Source organism: Tachypleus tridentatus, chromosome 12 (genome assembly GCF_004210375.1).
Source record: "Tachypleus tridentatus isolate NWPU-2018 chromosome 12, ASM421037v1, whole genome shotgun sequence".
Classification (NCBI taxonomy): Eukaryota; Metazoa; Arthropoda; class Merostomata; order Xiphosura; family Limulidae; genus Tachypleus; species Tachypleus tridentatus.
In genome coordinates, this window is record NC_134836.1 from 117,320,154 (window position 1) to 117,341,934 (window position 21,781).

A 21,781-nucleotide genomic window follows, 5' to 3' on the forward strand; every position below is an offset into this window, starting at 1 on the left:
ACTGATGACACTTCAAACTGTCTCGATTTTAATGTTTATACTGATGACACTTGAGGGTGACTAGAGTTTAATGTTTATACTAATGACACTTCAGACTGTCTAGAATTTAATGTTTATACTTATGACATTTCAGACTGTCTAGAGCTTAATGTTTTTACTGATGACACTTCAGATTGTTTACAGTTAAATGTTTATACTGATAACACTTCAAGTTGTCTAGAGTTTAATGTTTATACTGATGACACTTCAGGTTGTCTAGAGTTTAATGTTTATACTGATGAAACTTCAGACTGTCTAGAGCTTAATGTTTATACTGATGACACTTCAGACTGTCTAGAGTTTAATGTTTATACTGATGACACTTCAGGTTGTCTAGAGCTTAATGTTTATATTGATGACACTTCAGACTGTCTAGACTTTAGTGTTTATACTGATGACACTTTAGACTGTCTAGAGCGTAATGTTTATAATGATGACACTTCAGGTTGTCTAGAGCTTAATGTTTATACTGATGACACTTCATATTGTCTAGAGTTTAATGTTTATACTGATGACTTTTCAAACTGTTTAGAGTTTAATGTTTATACTGATAACACTTCAGACTGTCTAGAGTTTAATGTTTATACTGATGACACTTCAGGGTGTCTAGAGTTTAATGTTTATACTGATGACACTTCAGGGTGTCTAAAGTTTAATGTTTATACTGGTAACACTTTAGGTTGTCTAGAGCTTAATGTTTATACTGAAGACATTTAAGACTGTCTTTAGTTTAATGTTTATACTGAGGACACTTCAGACTGTCTAGAGTTTAATATTTATACTGATGACACTTCAGACTGTCTAGAGTTTAATGTTTATACTGGTGACACTTTAGGTTGTCTAGAGCTTAATGTTTATACTGACGACACTTCAGACTGTCTAGAGTTTAATGTTTATACTGAAAACACTTCAGACTGTCTAGAGTTTAATGTTTATACTGATGAGACTTCAGGGTGTCTAGACTTTAATGTTTATACTGGTGACACTTCAGACTGTCTAGAGCTTAATGTTTATACTGATGACACTTCAGACTGTCTTTAGTTTAATGTTTATACTGGTGACACTTCAGGTTGTCTAGAGTTTAATGTTTATACTGATGACACTTCAGACTGTCTATAGTTTAATGTTTTTACTGAGGACACTTCAGATTGTCTAGAGTTTAATGTTTATACTAATGACACTTCAGACTGTCTAGAGTTTAATGTTTATACTGATGACACTTCAGACTGTCTAGATCTTAATGTTTATACTAATGACACTTCAGGTTGTCTAGAGCTTAATGTTTATACTAATGACACTTCAGGTTGTCAAGAATTTAATGTTTATACTGATGACACTTCAGGGTGTCTAGAGTTTAATGTTTATACTGGTGACACTTCAGACTGTCTAGAGCTTAATGTTTATACTGATGAAACTTCAGACTGTCTAGAGCTTAATGTTTATACTGATGACACTTCAGACTGTCTACAGTTTAATGTTTTTACTGAGGACACTTCAGACTGTCTAGAGTTTAATGCTTATACTGATGACACTTCAAACTGTCTCGATTTTAATGTTTATACTGATGACACTTGAGGGTGACTAGAGTTTAATGTTTATACTAATGACACTTCAGACTGTCTAGAATTTAATGTTTATACTTATGACATTTCAGACTGTCTAGAGCTTAATGTTTTTACTGATGACACTTCAGATTGTCTACAGTTAAATGTTTATACTGATAACACTTCAAGTTGTCTAGAGTTTAATGTTTATACTGATGACACTTCAGGTTGTCTAGAGTTTAATGTTTATACTGATGAAACTTCAGACTGTCTAGAGCTTAATGTTTATACTGATGACACTTCAGACTGTCTAGAGTTTAATGTTTATACTGATGACACTTCAGGTTGTCTAGAGGTTAATGTTTATATTGATGACACTTCAGACTGTCTAGACTTTAGTGTTTATACTGATGACACTTTAGACTGTCTGGAGCGTAATGTTTATAATGATGACACTTCAGGTTGTCTAGAGTTTAATGTTTATACTGATGACACTTCAGGTTGTCTAGAGCTTAATGTTTATACTGATGACACTTCATATTGTCTAGAGTTTAATGTTTATACTGATGACTTTTCAAACTGTTTAGAGCTTAATGTTTATACTGATAACACTTCAGAATGTCTAGAGTTTAATGTTCATACTGATAACACTTCAGACTGTCTAGAGTTTAATGTTTATACTGATGACACTTCAGGGTGTCTAGAGTTTAATGTTTATACTGAGGACACTTCAGACTGTCTAGAGTTTAATGTTTATACTGATGATACTTCAGGGTGTCTAGAGCTTAATGTTTATACTAACGACACTTCAGACTGTCTATAGTTTAATGTTTTTACTGAGGACACTTCAGACTGTCTAGAGTTTAATGCTTATACTGATGACACTTCAGACTGTCTCGATTTTAATGTTTATACTGATGACACTTCAGACTGTCTAGAGTTTAATGTTTATACTGATGACACTTCAGACTGTCTACCGTTTCATGTTTATATTGATGACACTTCAGATTGTCTAGAGTTTAATGTTTATACTAATGACACTTAAGACTGTCTAGAGTTTAATGTTTATACTAATTACACTTCAAGTTGTCTAGAGCTTAATGTTTATACTGATGACACTTCAGACTGTCTACAGTTTAATGTTTATGCTACTGACACTTCAAACTGTCTACAGTTTCATGTTTATACTGATGACACTTCAGACTGTCTAGAGTTTAATGTTTATACTGATGACACTTAAGACTGTCTACAGTTTCATGTTTATACTGATGACACTTCAGGTTGTCTAGAGTTTAATGTTTATAATGATAAAGGAAAAATCTTGTAGGTAATGTGAGTGAAAATCTACTTGTTTGATAGGCTTGTCGCATGTTTCTCTGGAAAGGGACAGCTAACGTTGAAGTAGTATTTTTAAACACCGAGTTATTTAATTTTATGACATTTCTGACCACAGAATTCAGTTGTATGGAGTAGAGAACAGGTAGATGTTTTTGTAAGCTACATTTGTATGGAGTAGACAACTGGTAGATGTTTTGGTCTATGCTATTGTAAACTACATCTGTATGGAGTAGACGACAGGTAGGCGTTTTGGTCTATGTTATTGTAAACTACATCTGTATGGAGTAGAGGACTGGTAGATGTTTTGGTCTATGTTATTGTAAACTACATCTGTATGGTGTAGGGAACTGGTAGATGTTTTGGTCTATGTTATTGTAAACTACTTCTGTATGGAGTAGAGGACTGGTAGATTTTTTGGCTATGTTATTGTAAACTACATCTGTATGGAGTAGAGGACTGGTAGACATTTTGGTCTATGTTATTGTAAACTACATCTGTATGGAGTAGAGGACTGGTAGATGTTTTGGCTATGTTATTGTAAACTACATCTGTATGGAGTAGACGACTGGTAGGCGTTTTGGTCTATGTTATTGTAAACTACATCTGTATGGAGTAGAGGACTGGTAGACATTTTGGTCTATGTTATTGTAAACTACATCTGTATGGTGTAGGGAACTGGTAGATGTTTCGGGCAATGTTATTGAATCTACATCTGTATGGAGTAGACGACTGGTAGATGATTTGATGTATGTTATTGTAAACTACATCTGTATGGAGTAGAGGACTGGTAGACGTTTGGTCTATGTTATTGTAAACTACATCTGTATGGAGTAGAGGACTGGTAGATGTTTTGGTCTATGTTATTGTAAACTACATCTGTATGGTGTAGGGAACTGGTAGATGTTTTGGTCTATGTTATTGTAAACTACATCTGTATGGAGTAGAGGACTGGTAGATGTTTTGGTCTATGTTATTGTAAACTACATCTGTATGGAGTAGAGGACTTGTAGACATTTTGATCTATGTTATTGTAAACTACATCTGTATGGAGTAGAGGACTGGTAGATGTTTTGGCTATGCTATTGTAAACTACATCTGTATGGAGTAGAGGACTGGTAGATGTTTTGGTCTATGTTATTGTAAACTACTTCTTTATGGAGTAGAGGACTGGTAGATGTTTTGGTCTATGTTATTGTAAATTACATCTGTATGGAGTAGAGGACTGGTAGATGTTTTGGTCTATGTTATTGTAAACTACTTCTTTATGGATAGACGACTGGTAGGCGTTTTGGTCTATGTTATTGTAAACTACATCTGTATGGTGTAGGGAACTGGTAGATGTTTTGGTCTATGTTATTGTAAACTTCATCTGTATGGTGTAGGGAACTGGTCGATGTTTCGGGCAATGTTATTGTAATCTACATCTGTATGGTGTAGGGAACTGGTAGATGTTTTGGTCTATGTTATTGTAAACTACATCCGTATGGTGTAGGGAACTGGTAGATGTTTTGGTGTATGTTATTGTAAACTACTTCTTTATGGAGTAGACGACTGGTAGACATTTTGGTCTATGTTATTGTAATCTACATCTGTATGGAGTAGACGACTGGTAGATGTTTGGTCTATGTTATTGTAAACTTCATCTGTATGGAGTGGAGGACTGGTAGATGTTTGTTCTATGTTATTGTAAACTACATCTGTATGGAGTAGACGACTGGTAGATGTTTGGTCTATGTTATTGTAAACTACATCTGTATGGAGTAGAGGACTGGTAGATGTTTTGGTTTATGTTATTGTAAACTACATCTGTATGGTGTAGGGAACTGGTAGATGTTTTGGTTTATGTTATTGTAAACTACATCTGTATGGTGTAGGGAACTGGTAGATGTTTTGGTCTATGTTATTGTAATCTACATCTGTATGGAGTAGAGGACTGGTAGATGTTTTGGTTTATGTTATTGTAAACTACATCTGTATGGTGTAGGAACTGGTAGATGTTTTGGTCTATGTTATTGTAAACTACATCTGTATGGTGTAGGGAACTGGTAGATGTTTTGGTCTATGTTATTGTAATCTACATCTGTATGGAGTAGAGGACTGGTAGATGTTTTGGTTTATGTTATTGTAAACTACATCTGTATGGTGTAGGGAACTGGTAGATGTTTTGGTTTATGTTATTGTAAACTACATCTGTATGGTGTAGGGAACTGGTAGATGTTTTGGTCTATGTTATTGTAATCTACATCTGTATGGAGTAGAGGACTGGTAGATGTTTTGGTTTATGTTATTGTAAACTACATTTGTATGGTGTAGGGAACTGGTAGATGTTTTGGTCTATGTTATTGTAAACTACTTCTTTATGGAGTAGACGACTGGTAGACATTTTGGTCTATGTTATTGTAATCTACATCTGTATGGAGTAGACGACTGGTAGATGTTTGGTCTATGTTATTGTAAACTACAACTGTATGGAGTAGACGACTGGTAGATGTTTGGTCTATGTTATTGTAAAATTCATCTGTATGGTGTAGGGAACTGGTAGATGTTTCGGGCAATGTTATTGTAATCTACATCTGTATGGAGTAGAGGACTGGTAGATGTTTTGGTCTATGTTATTGTAAACTACTTCTTTATGGAGTAGACGACTGGTAGACATTTTGGTCTATGTTATTGTAATCTACATCTGTATGGAGTAGAGGACTGGTAGATGTTTTGGTCTATGTTATTGTAAACTACATCTGTATGGAGTAGAGGACTTGTAGACATTTTGATCTATGTTATTGTAAACTACATCTGTATGGAGTAGAGGACTGGTAGATGTTTTGGCTATGCTATTGTAAACTACATCTGTATGGAGTAGAGGACTGGTAGATGTTTTGGTCTATGTTATTGTAAACTACTTCTTTATGGAGTAGAGGACTGGTAGATGTTTTGGTCTATGTTATTGTAAATTACATCTGTATGGAGTAGAGGACTGGTAGATGTTTTGGTCTATGTTATTGTAAACTACTTCTTTATGGATAGACGACTGGTAGGCGTTTTGGTCTATGTTATTGTAAACTACATCTGTATGGTGTAGGGAACTGGTAGATGTTTTGGTCTATGTTATTGTAAACTTCATCTGTATGGTGTAGGGAACTGGTCGATGTTTCGGGCAATGTTATTGTAATCTACATCTGTATGGTGTAGGGAACTGGTAGATGTTTTGGTCTATGTTATTGTAAACTACATCCGTATGGTGTAGGGAACTGGTAGATGTTTTGGTGTATGTTATTGTAAACTACTTCTTTATGGAGTAGACGACTGGTAGACATTTTGGTCTATGTTATTGTAATCTACATCTGTATGGAGTAGACGACTGGTAGATGTTTGGTCTATGTTATTGTAAACTTCATCTGTATGGAGTGGAGGACTGGTAGATGTTTGTTCTATGTTATTGTAAACTACATCTGTATGGAGTAGACGACTGGTAGATGTTTGGTCTATGTTATTGTAAACTACATCTGTATGGAGTAGAGGACTGGTAGATGTTTTGGTTTATGTTATTGTAAACTACATCTGTATGGTGTAGGGAACTGGTAGATGTTTTGGTTTATGTTATTGTAAACTACATCTGTATGGTGTAGGAACTGGTAGATGTTTTGGTCTATGTTATTGTAATCTACATCTGTATGGAGTAGAGGACTGGTAGATGTTTTGGTTTATGTTATTGTAAACTACATCTGTATGGTGTAGGGAACTGGTAGATGTTTTGGTCTATGTTATTGTAAACTACATCTGTATGGTGTAGGGAACTGGTAGATGTTTTGGTCTATGTTATTGTAATCTACATCTGTATGGAGTAGAGGACTGGTAGATGTTTTGGTTTATGTTATTGTAAACTACATCTGTATGGTGTAGGGAACTGGTAGATGTTTTGGTTTATGTTATTGTAAACTACATCTGTATGGTGTAGGAACTGGTAGATGTTTTGGTCTATGTTATTGTAATCTACATCTGTATGGAGTAGAGGACTGGTAGATGTTTTGGTTTATGTTATTGTAAACTACATCTGTATGGTGTAGGGAACTGGTAGATGTTTTGGTCTATGTTATTGTAAACTACTTCTTTATGGAGTAGACGACTGGTAGACATTTTGGTCTATGTTATTGTAATCTACATCTGTATGGAGTAGACGACTGGTAGATGTTTGGTCTATGTTATTGTAAACTACAACTGTATGGAGTAGACGACTGGTAGATGTTTGGTCTATGTTATTGTAAAATTCATCTGTATGGTGTAGGGAACTGGTAGATGTTTCGGGCAATGTTATTGTAATCTACATCTGTATGGAGTAGAGGACTGGTAGATGTTTTGGTCTATGTTATTGTAAACTACTTCTTTATGGAGTAGACGACTGGTAGACATTTTGGTCTATGTTATTGTAATCTACATCTGTATGGAGTAGACGACTGGTAGATGTTTGGTCTATGTTATTGTAAACTTCATCTGTATGGAGTGGAGGACTGGTAGATGTTTGGTCTATGTTATTGTAAACTACATCTGTATGGAGTGGAGGACTGGTCGATGTTTTGGTCTATGTTATTGTAAACTACATCTGTATGGTGTAGGGAACTGGTAGATGTTTGATCGTTATGCTTCTATTGTTCATCTGCTCAGGGTTTAAGAGTAGTCGATGTTTTGGTTTCTACATTTTTCGACTGTATCTTCCACAAGTATAGAAATGTCCGACGTTTCGGTCTTTGTACTTATGGACTACATCTGTTTCGAGTATAGGAGTGACTTTTCTGTATCTGGACTAATTGGCTGGTGACTTTAACACAGAAAGCGAAACATAGTCCACTGTTATAGTTCAGTCAGATCAAATGACCTTTAACTGATGAATTATTAAAATTAATCAAATAACAGAAGATTAATAAATTCTGAGAATTATTGAATAGCATTGATGATATTGGTAACATTAATTATATTGGATAGTACTGGTCGTATTTCTCTCTCTTTGCTCTGTTTTGTTTTACAAGAAATAGCCTAACGTTACAATACTGTTTTTCTCGTTACTTATGTTATTTCCCTTACAACTTAAAAAGCGAGACTTTCCCCACAGTTTGATTCAACTACTGGTTTATTTTTAAAATAAAATTTATTTATCTGAATCGTGTTAAGATTGTAATTCATCTGTATCGAGTTTCTTTGTAGTTAAGTACAAAGCTACACAAAGGGCTATCTGTGCTCTGCCCACCACGGGTTTTAAAACCCATTTCTAGGGTTGAAAATCCGCAGACACGACGCTGTGCCATTGAGGAGCCATCTATAGTGAAATTGTCTAGTTTGTACCGTTCCTTTTTTATTTTCCATAGGCAGTTGGTGTATCGTAGCTTATATTCTTATTTCAGTAGATCGAGAATGTATTGTTTTGTTTTCCATAGGTCATTAGTGTTTTGTAGTTTATTTATCTGTATTTTCCACAGATTGAAAGACTTTATATGTACTGGTTTTTTCACGTTCCAAAACGTAGTTTATTTATCATAATTTTAAAAATACAACTCGAAACTTACTGATATTTACGTTAACGTTTCTTGCATATTTTTCCAAATAGTGAATGACGTTCAACACGGCTTGTACCTATTCTTTAGGCCCTTCTTTTATTTATTTCATTTTACATTTTTAGAAGTACCGGCGGTGGATATAAGAGACCTAAGGAGTCTTAGCCGATCCAAATAAACCATCCCTGTGTTTATATATCTATATATATGTCCCTTGCTGGGACAGTGGTAAGTATTCGAATTTACAACGCTAAAATCAAAGGTTCGATTCCTATCGGTGAACAGCAGATATACCGATGTGGCTTTGCTATAAGAAAAAAAACACTGACACGTACACACACACATACACCTATATACATATGGTATTTACGGAGAGACAAATGGAAAGAAGGGGTGTTATGTGAATCACTAAAGATAGTTTATTTATTTAGGGGTACCCACTCCCAATATGTGACAGAATAACCCAGACTAAACTTACTCATCTTCTCTGCTCAGTAACGACATTTGGAATTCAAAATGTTTCTTGCAGTTCAATACAATATTATCAATTTATTTTTATTATTTTCTGTTTTGAAACATAAGTACATCCACTGAACGTTATTCTTCATTGGTTGACATTCATATTCAAACGTGTCTTATTTTAGGATACTTTAGTACTTCGAATAAGCACTCTAGTGGCCACATTTATGACATGCGCATTTAGACGGTTCTTGAAGTCGTATGGTCATCATTCCTTCGTCATCAAAAATACGTTTACCGTCACTATCGAAACATTCTTTCAACACAACGGTCTTAGTTTCCATTACCGTTTCTCGACAGCATTGGCAGTCCTACAGATAGTAAACAATCATTCGTTTTGTTTAGAATGGAGTTGAGTGAATTTGCAAATATGACTTTTAAAATATAACTTTAGATGTCATTATTTATACAGTCTTACTATCTACAATGTAATTGAAGCATGGTACTAGGTTGTTTTTTTTTTAAAAAGTGTGATATAATAAATACCTGTTTCGTTTTGGATATTCGCACAAAGCTATACAAGAGCTATCTATGATAACCATCCCAAATGGGCCCGGAAATGGCCAGGTGGTGAGTGCGCTCGACTCGCAGTCAGTGGGTCGCTGCTTCGAATTCTCATCACACCAAGTATGCTATCCCTTTCAGCTGTGGGGGTGTTATAATGTAACAGCCAATCCCACTATTCGTTGGTAAAAGAGTAGCCCAAGAGTTGGCGGTGTGTGGTGATGACTGGCTGACTTCCTTTTAGTCTTACACTGCTAAATTAGGGAAGGCTAGCGCATATAGCCCTCGTGTAGCTTTGCACGAAATACAAAACAAACCGAACAAAACCATCCCTAATTTTGAACTGAGAGACAAATTATTAAAAACACTCATCGCAAACTCTTAAGTTAGTTTTGGCTAAACGAATTTCGATTACATATTCACTCGTTAAGATAATTCTAAAAACAAGAACAACTAACAATCATGATTAAATTATACAGCTTTTCTGTTTGTTTGTTTATTTATTTATTTAAAACTCTGAACTAACTTTAAAAAAATCCGCTAGGAGTCTTCACACTTGGCTGGATCTGTGAAACACAAGTTCCTTCGCATTTAGTTACAGTTACGGTTCCTTCGCACATGCGCACTACGTTTCCTACTTCGTCTTGTTCTTCCTTACTGATGTGAATTTCAGAGCGGTGAGTTGTACAAGTTGTTCGGTCCATAGTCGACATAGAATTCTTTAGGTCCGAAATATCCAGCGCGTTAGAATGGAAAAGAACATTTGACGTCAGGGTCAAACAAAAGGTTACAAGAGAAGCAGGTGTCCTCATCTGTTAATTAAAAAAAAAAAGTTTCACGGTTGCAGATGTAAAATAATTATTTGTTACCTGTGTATAAGACCTCCGTTATGGTTACCTAAGTTCTAATGTTCAGAGTTTAATACTATATCAACATAAAACAAACATTTAACAATACTTTTTCGATACCGGCAACATAACTTAAATATTTTTTTTTATAAATACACGGTACAAGATAATTTATAGAATTAACTTATTTGTATTCACTTACTTTTCAATTTTAAAAGAAGTTCAATATTTTTTAATCAGTTTTGTCGCTTTCACTTCTAACAGAAAAATTAGTGATTCAAAAATGAAGCAAAGATTTGGATAGATATATTGTTATTTAAACAACAAAGGACTTATTTAAATATAATTTGTAAAACTCCAAAGATTTGGTAAGCCTACCTTGTCAGTGTTACTCAGACTAGCCCTGTATCCGTTCCAGTTTCTTTATCTACTGTTCTGAAGATAGGAAGTAATTGGCTTTTAAAGTTATGCAGAATACATTATTGTGTTTAATCCGGTATTCGCTATTTTATCTTTTCCTAAAAAGGCCAACCTGGGAGTCCGCGTAATGGACGCATGCTGTACACGGCACGTGCACGAGTCCAACCCAGTCTCTGAAATCAAAGCGGACCACCCTTGAACTCTGAATTTAGTCTCCACAATTTTCGAGTAAATGCACTTTAAACGAAAGTATTTCTGCATGTACTACCAAACTAATCGAATGGCCTTTCCCGCCTTTTGTTCCCGGAAGTACTTCAGTCCCTGAAGAATCTGCTGGTAAATGGTTAATGTTCTTAATGTTAACCCTTCCTGAGGCCTTTATAAAGAACCCTAATTTTATACAAGTCTCCAACAGTGGTTAGCCGTGGAAAGCTGACTACAATTAGAATATCAATAACATTTTACGTTTTATCAAAAATTTCCGTAGAGCAGCAGTTTTATCTCAAATTTTATTGTATTTTTAGCCAGTTTAAAAAGTAATTAACGTTCCAAATTAACAAAATGGAACAATTACAAAATCAAAAATGTATCTTTTGACCAGTTCAGTATAAGGTAACAAGGATAACTAAACCTAACTACACCAGCTCAGCTGCAGCAGACTAAACCTAACTACACCATCTTATCGGCAGCAGATTAAACCTAACTACACCATCTTATCGGCAGCAGACTAAACCTAACTACACCATCTTATCGGCAGCAGATTAAACTGAGCCACATAAGCATAGCTTATCGTTATAATGGTGAAGGTAGTGACTATTCAACCACTTTAAGTATAAATTAATTGTTTCTCTGTATATTAAGATATGCTAATTGGGGCTTGGAATGTTCTGGTGGTTAGGGCACTTCACTTACAATCACCGTCGCCAAACGTTCTCGTTCTATAAGTTTATTGCCTGAGTCAGCCACTAGGGTGTAAACATCTTGGTTTACAAAAGTACCGGTAGGTCCCAAGTCAGTTGGGATTATGGAAATAAAATGGAAAGAAATTAATATTTTATATTCTAAATTTCATCTTCTAATCTGCTGTTATTTGTAGTGATATTGGCCGGAAATTGAACCTGTATGGTTTTGATAGAGAGGTTAGAGTGATTTCCACTCGTCTTCTCCGTTATGACTTGAATCAATTAACTTATTAGAACATTTTCAAGGAGACTATTCAGTATTTCCCGTCTTCTTTGCTAAGTCAACTGAAGGTGCTATCAGCGATAATATGTTCACTATAGATGGAGAGACTAGTAAATTTTGAAAATGGTAACTTAAATCAGTTAATTTGTATTAAATATAGTTAATAAATCATATGACAGCGCAATGTTATGAAACGTCTTCGTGAACGAAGCTTTTATGGGTGCTATATTATTGATATTATTTATTAAGAACTTCATTTCAGTTTTGATTTGTTGTTGTTATTGACTTTTATAAAAATATCTAATTCGAAATTGGACAAGGTAAATCCCTTTCCGCGTCATTGTGTGAATATAATGTATAACGCTTCTTTTTACGACCATCAACCCACCTCAAAACATGATTATAATTAATTATGTTTCTCATAAGATGTTAGTACTGGGCCTATCGTGTTTTTTAGCCCTGCATTTTTATCTAATCCCTTAGAGATTTTGAAGAAGTTAAAAAGTTTGTGATATAATATCCCACATATCCATTTCTGAACACGAGTTCATTCCTTCCAGAGCTTATTGGGCTGCCTGGAACTCAACAGTGACAAAAACTAACTTCCAAGTTGTCGATTTTTTGTTGTTTATTTGTTTGTAGTTAAGCTTTTTTCTTTTTTTTTTAATTTCGCGGAAAGCCATACGAGGGGCTAGTTTTTCTTAATTTAGCAGTGTAAGGCTAGAGGGAAGGCAGCTAGTCATCACCACCCACCGCTAACTCTTGGGGTACTCTTTTACCAACTAATAGTGTGATTGATCACATTATAATCCTTCTACGGCTGAAAGAACGAGCATGTTTGTTGTGACGGGGGATTCGAACCCGTAATTCTCAGATTACGAGTCAAGTACCTAACCACCTGGCCATGCCGGCCCATTGAAGTTAAGCACAAAACTACACAATGGACTGTCTGTGCTCTATCCAGTGTGAATATCGAAGTCCAGTTTCTAGTATTTTAAGTCCGCAAACAAACTGCTGTGCCCCAGGGAGGAGACAACTCGGAGATGCATTATTGTAATTAATTAATCTTCTCATATGACGTTATAGTATGTTATATTATTTAACACTGCATTCGTTATATCGTCCCCTAGAGATTTTCAGCAGTGAAAAGACTTAAATGTGGCCACAAAAATATTAATACAAGTATGGGTAATACCTTACGCAAACTAACGTGGCAGGGGTTTAGTTTATAGAGAGAGAAATCGTAAGAATTTTCTCTCCAACTGGGGTGTTCAGGAACGTTGTGGTTCCTCTTCGTCCCCTTTCGTGAAAGGTTATTAGGTTTAGTTTTTTTTTATTAAATAATTTTTTACTCTGTTTTGGGTGAAGGAGGTCACCCTAGACCTAGTATCCTAGACCGAGGCAAAGGCAGCATGGGAGAGAACGACCAGGTCCCGTCCCGAAAGGCAGAAGTCAAAGTAAATATGAACATGAAATCAAACGACCCGACTCAGGGTCTGGCAATAAAGTTGCCTGTGCTGGGATTTAAAAATCCAATGCCTAAGTTTTTGCTGTGGGGGGAAACGGGAGTGCCCCGAGAAAACCCACTTTCACAGGACAGGCGCCGAAAGTTTTGCTTGTCCTGTGCCCGATATCTGAAAAAGAGAATACATATTATTAACATGAGTTTAATTCTTTAGATACTTTGTTGTGTAATTTGTGATTCTTGAAATATGTTGTAAGGTGAAATGTATTTTGTTGGTGCACTAGTTAATTTGTATAGTGATGCCGTTAGTTTGTTTCTGTTTTCTGCTTTTAGATAATATTTAAGTGATATTTCCGTTATTCTATTTCTTAGTGTTGGTAAGTTACTGATTTGATGTATATAATTTACCTACGTGAATGACGGTAGACTGAATGCAGATCTTAGTATTCTGTTCTGTTGAACTTGGATTTTCTGGAGTGTGTTATTTGACATATTATATGTTACTTGACATCCGTACTCTATTAGTGGACGGATGTAAGCCTTGTATATTTGGATAATGGTGTTTAGTGAACATTTCGATTGTCTACTGGTTAGAGTCATTAGGTGTGAAATCCGTTTTCTAATTGATGAGTGTATATTGTTAACATGTTTTTTCCATGTTAGTTTTGTGTCGAAAGTGATGCCAAGGAATGTGATGTTTTTACTCATGTTAATGGTCGTATTTCCGAGTGATAATTTTATTTTTTCTAGATTTTTTCTTTGTTTTTTTAATTTCCTGTAGAAGGTGATTGCTTGTGTTTTAGTTGGATTTAACACTACTCTCCACTTGTTACTCCATGTTGAGACGTTGTTTAGTGATTCTTGTACGCGAGACATGGCCATCACTGGGTTTCTGGAAGTTCTCCAGATAGGGATGTCGTCTGCGTATTGTGAATTGTGTGTGTATGTTAGATTTGGGAAAGGTATATCACTGACGAAAATAATATATAAAAGTGGTGAGAGGAAATACATTGATGGTGTCTAGTCTTTATATTGTGCAAGTCTTAGAGCTTTGGCACTATTAGCTGCAACATAGTCACTATATGGCTCAGCGTTGTGTCGATACACCTTTCTACACTTGAGACAAATCACTGTTATTTAGTCAATCAAGCTCTCACAAATACATCATCATATATAACCAGCAATTCAATAAGTTGTTTTTGTTCCATTGGGTTTAGTTGGTTTTACAATCCCAAATCATTGAGGTGAAACGTATTAGTAGCTGTAGACTTCCTTTTTGATGCGGCACTAACGTTACCGCTAGTCTTAGCTGCTTCCACTTTACATGCTGTACTTATAAAATTTAAGCTTAAAACTGGATAGCCAATTGCTCATGATTATAAAACAAAACTGGAACCTCGTCGTTCATTAGACAGTCTCCAAGCTAATGCTTCTTGCCTTTTAGAATAGAAAACAGATCATTTGATATTCAGCTTATACGATCACATTTCATGGTACTGATGCACTACCTGCATCTTTAATAAACCATCGAACACTAAACTGATGTATAAAGAGATACTGTTTTCCATCCTGCTATATTACTATGATATCCCAGTCCCGTTGACTCGATTTAGGTGACATTAGATTATTATATATGTAAAAACAGCTGGTTTGGGTTGAGAAAATTGTTATGTAGAGGAGCTAACAACGTTTCGACTTTCTTCGGTCTTCTTCTTCGTCAGGTTCACAACGATGACCGAAGAAGGTCGAAACATTGTTCGCTCCTCTACATAAAAATTTTCTCAACCCAAACCAGTTGTTTTTACACGTATATTTTTCTCTACAAGTGGGTTTTCTCGTCATCACTGACATTAGATTATTATTCTGTGGAACACAATTTACTAGTTGTTCAAGCACAACTAACTGGTAGTTTCTCCAATACCTTCAACGTCAAATTTCAACATTATTACCTTCATTCCTAAGCAACATTTTCTCTACAGTTTAGTCAATCGTCAGTTGCCAGAACGAAGTCAATATCTATTGAACACAATGATGATGTCACTTGGAGGGGTTGGTATATTGCGAGATCTTGTAATCTTACATCTGCTTCTGTATCAACCAGAAGCTTGAACTCTAGCTCCACCCAACCTTAAAAGAATTAAACTTATGGACTTACCATCAAACTGCTCAATGAATGTTGTATGCCATGCTCCTCCAAGTCAATGAGTCCAACTTGGGTCATACTGGTTTTCCATGCAGTTCTAGAAAACTAAATCCTGTTGGTTTTTCCCTGACTTGTTGAGTCATTAGTCAAACCAATAGCTTGCTTAATTTACTCTACTTGTTGAGTCATTAGTCAAACCAATAGCTTGCTTAATTTACTCTACTTGTTGAGTCATTAGTCAAACCAATAGCTTGCTTAATTTACTCTACTTGTTGAGTCATTAGTCAAACCAATAGCTTGCTTAATTTACTCTACTTGTTGAGTCATTAGTCAAACCAATAGCTTGCTTAATTTACTCTACTTGTTGAGTCATTAGTCAAACCAATAGCTTGCTTAATTTACTCTACTTGTTGAGTCATTAGTCAAACCAATAGCTTGCTTAATTTACTCTACTTGTTGAGTCATTAGTCAAACCAATAGCTTGCTTAATTTACTCTACTTGTTGAGTCATTAGTCAAACCAATAGCTTGCTTAATTTACTCTACTTGTTGAGTCATTAGTCAAACCAATAGCTTGCTTAATTTACTCTACTTGTTGAGTCATTAGTCAAACCAATAGCTTGCTTAATTTACTCTACTTGTTGAGTCATTAGTCAAACCAATAGCTTACTTAATTTACTCTACTTGTTGAGTCATTAGTCAAACCAATAGCTTACTTAATTTACTCTACTTGTTGAGTCATTAGTCAAACCAAGAGCTTGCTTAATTTACTCTACTTGTTGAGTCATTAGTCAAACCAAGAGCTTACTTAATTTACTCTACTTGTTGAGTCATTAGTCAAACCAAGAGCTTGCTTAATTTACTCTACTTGTTGAGTCATTAGTCAAACCAATAGCTTACTTAATTTACTCTACTTGTTGAGTCATTAGTCAAACCAATAGCTTACTTAATTTACTCTACTTGTTGAGTCATTAGTCAAACCAAGAGCTTGCTTAATTTACTCTACTTGTTGAGTCATTAGTCAAACCAATAGCTTACTTAATTTACTCTACTTGTTGAGTCATTAGTCAAACCAATAGCTTGCTTAATTTACTCTACTTGTTGAGTCATTAGTCAAACCAATAGCTTGCTTAATTTACTCTACTTGTTGAGTCATTAGTCAAACCAATAGCTTGCTTAATTTACTCTACTTGTTGAGTCATTAGTCAAACCAATAGCTTACTTAATTTACTCTACTTGTTGAGTCATTAGTCAAACCAAGAGCTTGCTTAATTTACTCTACTTGTCGAGTCATTAGTCAAACCAATAGCTTGCTTAATTTACTCTACTTGTTGAGTCATTAGTCAAACCAATAGCTTACTTAATTTACTCTACTTGTTGAGTCATTAGTCAAACCAAGAGCTTGCTTAATTTACTCTACTTGTTGAGTCATTAGTCAAACCAATAGCTTACTTAATTTACTCTACTTGTCGAGTTATTAGTCAAACCAATAGCTTGCTTAATTTACTCTACTTGTTGAGTCATTAGTCAAATCAATAGCTTGCTTAATTTACTCTACTTGTTGAGTCATTAGTCAAACCAATAGCTTACTTAATTTACTCTACTTGTTGAGTCATTAGTCAAACCAAGAGCTTGCTTAATTTACTCTACTTGTTGAGTCATTAGTCAAACCAATAGCTTACTTAATTTACTCTACTTGTTGAGTCATTAGTCAAACCAATAGCTTGCTTAATTTACTCTACTTGTTGAGTCATTAGTCAAACCAAGAGCTTGCTTAATTTACTCTACTTGTTGAGTCATTAGTCAAACCAAGAGCTTAATTTACTCTACTTGTTGAGTCATTAGTCAAACCAATAGCTTACTTAATTTACTCTACTTGTTGAGTCATTAGTCAAACCAAGAGCTTAATTTACTCTACTTGTTGAGTCATTAGTCAAACCAATAGCTTGCTTAATTTACTCTACTTGTTGAGTCATTAGTCAAACCAATAGCTTGCTTAATTTACTCTACTTGTTGAGTCATTAGTCAAACCAATAGCTTGCTTAATTTACTCTACTTGTTGAGTCATTAGTCAAACCAATAGCTTGCTTAATTTACTCTACTTGTTGAGTCATTAGTCAAACCAATAGCTTGCTTAATTTACTCTACTTGTTGAGTCATTAGTCTTAATTTACTCTACTTGTTGAGTCATTAGTCAAACCAAGAGCTTACTTAATTTACTCTACTTGTTGAGTCATTAGTCAAACCAATAGCTTGCTTAATTTACTCTACTTGTTGAGTCATTAGTCAAACCAATAGCTTACTTAATTTACTCTACTTGTTGAGTCATTAGTCAAACCAATAGCTTGCTTAATTTACTCTACTTGTTGAGTCATTAGTCAAACCAAGAGCTTACTTAATTTACTCTACTTGTTGAGTCATTAGTAGCTTACTTAATTTACTCTACTTGTTGAGTCATTAGTCAAACCAAGAGCTTAATTTACTCTACTTGTTGAGTCATTAGTCAAACCAAGAGCTTAATTTACTCTACTTGTTGAGTCATTAGTCAAACCAAGAGCTTAATTTACTCTACTTGTTGAGTCATTAGTCAAACCAAGAGCTTACTTAATTTACTCTACTTGTTGAGTCATTAGTCAAACCAATAGCTTACTTAATTTACTCTACTTGTTGAGTCATTAGTCAAACCAATAGCTTAGCTTAATTTACTCTACTTGTTGAGTCATTAATTAAACCAATAGCTTACTTAATTTACTCTACTTGTTGAGTCATTAGTCAAACCAAGAGCTTACTTAATTTACTCTACTTGTTGAGTCATTAGTCAAACCAATAGCTTACTTAATTTACTCTACTTGTTGAGTCATTAGTCAAACCAATAGCTTACTTAATTTACTCTACTTGTTGAGTCATTAGTCAAACCAAGAGCTTGCTTAATTTACTCTACTTGTTGAGTCATTAGTCAAACCAATAGCTTGCTTAATTTACTCTACTTGTTGAGTCATTAGTCAAACCAATAGCTTACTTAATTTACTCTACTTGTTGAGTCATTAGTCAAACCAATAGCTTGCTTAATTTACTCTACTTGTTGAGTCATTAGTCAAACCAAGAGCTTACTTAATTTACTCTACTTGTTGAGTCATTAGTCAAACCAAGAGCTTACTTAATTTACTCTACTTGTTGAGTCATTAGTCAAACCAATAGCTTACTTAATTTACTCTACTTGTTGAGTCATTAGTCAAACCAATAGCTTACTTAATTTACTCTACTTGTTGAGTCATTAGTCAAACCAACTTGTTGAGTCATTAGTCAAACCAAGAGCTTACTTAATTTACTCTACTTGTTGAGTCATTAGTCAAACCAAGAGCTTACTTAATTTACTCTACTTGTTGAGTCATTAGTCAAACCAAGAGCTTACTTAATTTACTCTACTTGTTGAGTCATTAGTCAAACCAAGAGCTTACTTAATTTACTCTACTTGTTGAGTCATTAGTCAAACCAATAGCTTACTTAATTTACTCTACTTGTTGAGTCATTAGTCAAACCAATAGCTTACTTAATTTACTCTACTTGTTGAGTCATTAGTCAAACCAATAGCTTACTTAATTTACTCTACTTGTTGAGTCATTAGTCAAACCAATAGCTTACTTAATTTACTCTACTTGTTGAGTCATTAGTCAAACCAATAGCTTACTTAATTTACTCTACTTGTTGAGTCATTAGTCAAACCAATAGCTTACTTAATTTACTCTACTTGTTGAGTCATTAGTCAAACCAATAGCTTACTTAATTTACTCTACTTGTTGAGTCATTAGTCAAACCAATAGCTTGCTTAATTTACTCTACTTGTTGAGTCATTAGTCAAACCAAGAGCTTACTTAATTTACTCTACTTGTTGAGTCATTAGTCAAACCAAGAGCTTACTTAATTTACTCTACTTGTTGAGTCATTAGTCAAACCAAGAGCTTACTTAATTTACTCTACTTGTTGAGTCATTAGTCAAACCAAGAGCTTACTTAATTTACTCTACTTGTTGAGTCATTAGTCAAACCAAGAGCTTACTTAATTTACTCTACTTGTTGAGTCATTAGTCAAACCAAGAGCTTACTTAATTTACTCTACTTGTTGAGTCATTAGTCAAACCAATAGCTTACTTAATTTACTCTACTTGTTGAGTCATTAGTCAAACCAATAGCTTACTTAATTTACTCTACTTGTTGAGTCATTAGTCAAACCAATAGCTTACTTAATTTACTCTACTTGTTGAGTCATTAGTCAAACCAATAGCTTACTTAATTTACTCTACTTGTTGAGTCATTAGTCAAACCAATAGCTTACTTAATTTACTCTACTTGTTGAGTCATTAGTCAAACCAATAGCTTACTTAATTTACTCTACTTGTTGAGTCATTAGTCAAACCAATAGCTTACTTAATTTACTCTACTTGTTGAGTCATTAGTCAAACCAATAGCTTACTTAATTTACTCTACTTGTTGAGTCATTAGTCAAACCAATAGCTTGCTTAATTTACTCTACTTGTTGAGTCATTAGTCAAACCAATAGCTTACTTAATTTACTCTACTTGTTGAGTCATTAGTCAAACCAAGAGCTTACTTAATTTACTCTACTTGTTGAGTCATTAGTCAAACCAAGAGCTTACTTAATTTACTCTACTTGTTGAGTCATTAGTCAAACCAAGAGCTTACTTAATTTACTCTACTTGTTGAGTCATTAGTCAAACCAAGTCAAACCAAGAGCTTACTTAATTTACTCTACTTGTTGAGTCATTAGTCAAACCAAGAGCTTACTTAATTTACTCTACTTGTTGAGTCATTAGTCAAACCAAGAGCTTACTTAATTTACTCTACTTGTTGAGTCATTAGTCAAACCAAGAGCTTACTTAATTTACTCTACTTGTTGAGTCATTAGTCAAACCAAGAGCTTACTTAATTTACTCTACTTGTTGAGTCATTAGTCAAACCAATAGCTTACTTAATTTACTCTACTTGTTGAGTCATTAGTCAAACCAATAGCTTACTTAATTTACTCTACTTGTTGAGTCATTAGTCAAACCAATAGCTTACTTAATTTACTCTACTTGTTGAGTCATTAGTCAAACCAATAGCTTACTTAATTTACTCTACTTGTTGAGTCATTAGTCAAACCAATAGCTTACTTAATTTACTCTACTTGTTGAGTCATTAGTCAAACCAATAGCTTACTTAATTTACTCTACTTGTTGAGTCATTAGTCAAACCAATAGCTTACTTAATTTACTCTACTTGTTGAGTCATTAGTCAAACCAATAGCTTACTTAATTTACTCTACTTGTTGAGTCATTAGTCAAACCAATAGCTTACTTAATTTACTCTACTTGTTGAGTCATTAGTCAAACCAAGAGCTTACTTAATTTACTCTACTTGTTGAGTCATTAGTCAAACCAATAGCTTACTTAATTTACTCTACTTGTTGAGTCATTAGTCAAACCAATAGCTTACTTAATTTACTCTACTTGTTGAGTCATTAGTCAAACCAATAGCTTACTTAATTTACTCTACTTGTTGAGTCATTAGTCAAACCAATAGCTTACTTAATTTACTCTACTTGTTGAGTCATTAGTCAAACCAATAGCTTACTTAATTTACTCTACTTGTTGAGTCATTAGTCAAACCAATAGCTTACTTAATTTACTCTACTTGTTGAGTCATTAGTCAAACCAAGAGCTTACTTAATTTACTCTACTTGTTGAGTCATTAGTCAAACCAAGAGCTTACTTAATTTACTCTACTTGTTGAGTCATTAGTCAAACCAAGAGCTTACTTAATTTACTCTACTTGTTGAGTCATTAGTCAAACCAAGAGCTTACTTAATTTACTCTACTTGTTGAGTCATTAGTCAAACCAAGAGCTTACTTAATTTACTCTACTTGTTGAGTCATTAGTCAAACCAAGAGCTTACTTAATTTACTCTACTTGTTGAGTCATTAGTCAAACCAAGAGCTTACTTAATTTACTCTACTTGTTGAGTCATTAGTCAAACCAAGAGCACTTAATTTACTCTACTTGTTTCATTAGTTTACTTTACTACTTGTTGAGTCATTAGTCAAACCAATAGCTTACTTAATTTACTCTACTTGTTGAGTCATTAGTCAAACCAATAGCTTGCTTAATTTACTCTACTTGTTGAGTCATTAGTCAAACCAATAGCTTACTTAATTTACTCTACTTGTTGAGTCATTAG

At 34.4% G+C, this 21,781-nt stretch overlaps 2 protein-coding genes across 2 annotated transcripts in view; one reads left to right on the plus strand and one right to left on the minus strand.

Moving 5' to 3' along the window:
- LOC143234467 (receptor-type tyrosine-protein phosphatase N2-like) overlaps nucleotides 1–21,781 on the plus strand; it is a 562,455-nt gene that overhangs the window by 149,484 nt on the left and 391,190 nt on the right. The window lies entirely within an intron of this gene.
- LOC143234892 (partner of bursicon-like) lies at nucleotides 8,982–11,278 on the minus strand. Its single transcript, XM_076472584.1, has 3 exons — nucleotides 10,714–11,278; nucleotides 10,021–10,299; nucleotides 8,982–9,294 (listed from the first exon to the last, which is right to left on the minus strand). Exons 2-3 carry the CDS (start codon nucleotides 10,297–10,299, stop codon nucleotides 9,136–9,138), a joined length of 438 nt encoding a protein of 145 aa, XP_076328699.1. The 5' UTR covers nucleotides 10,714–11,278; the 3' UTR covers nucleotides 8,982–9,135.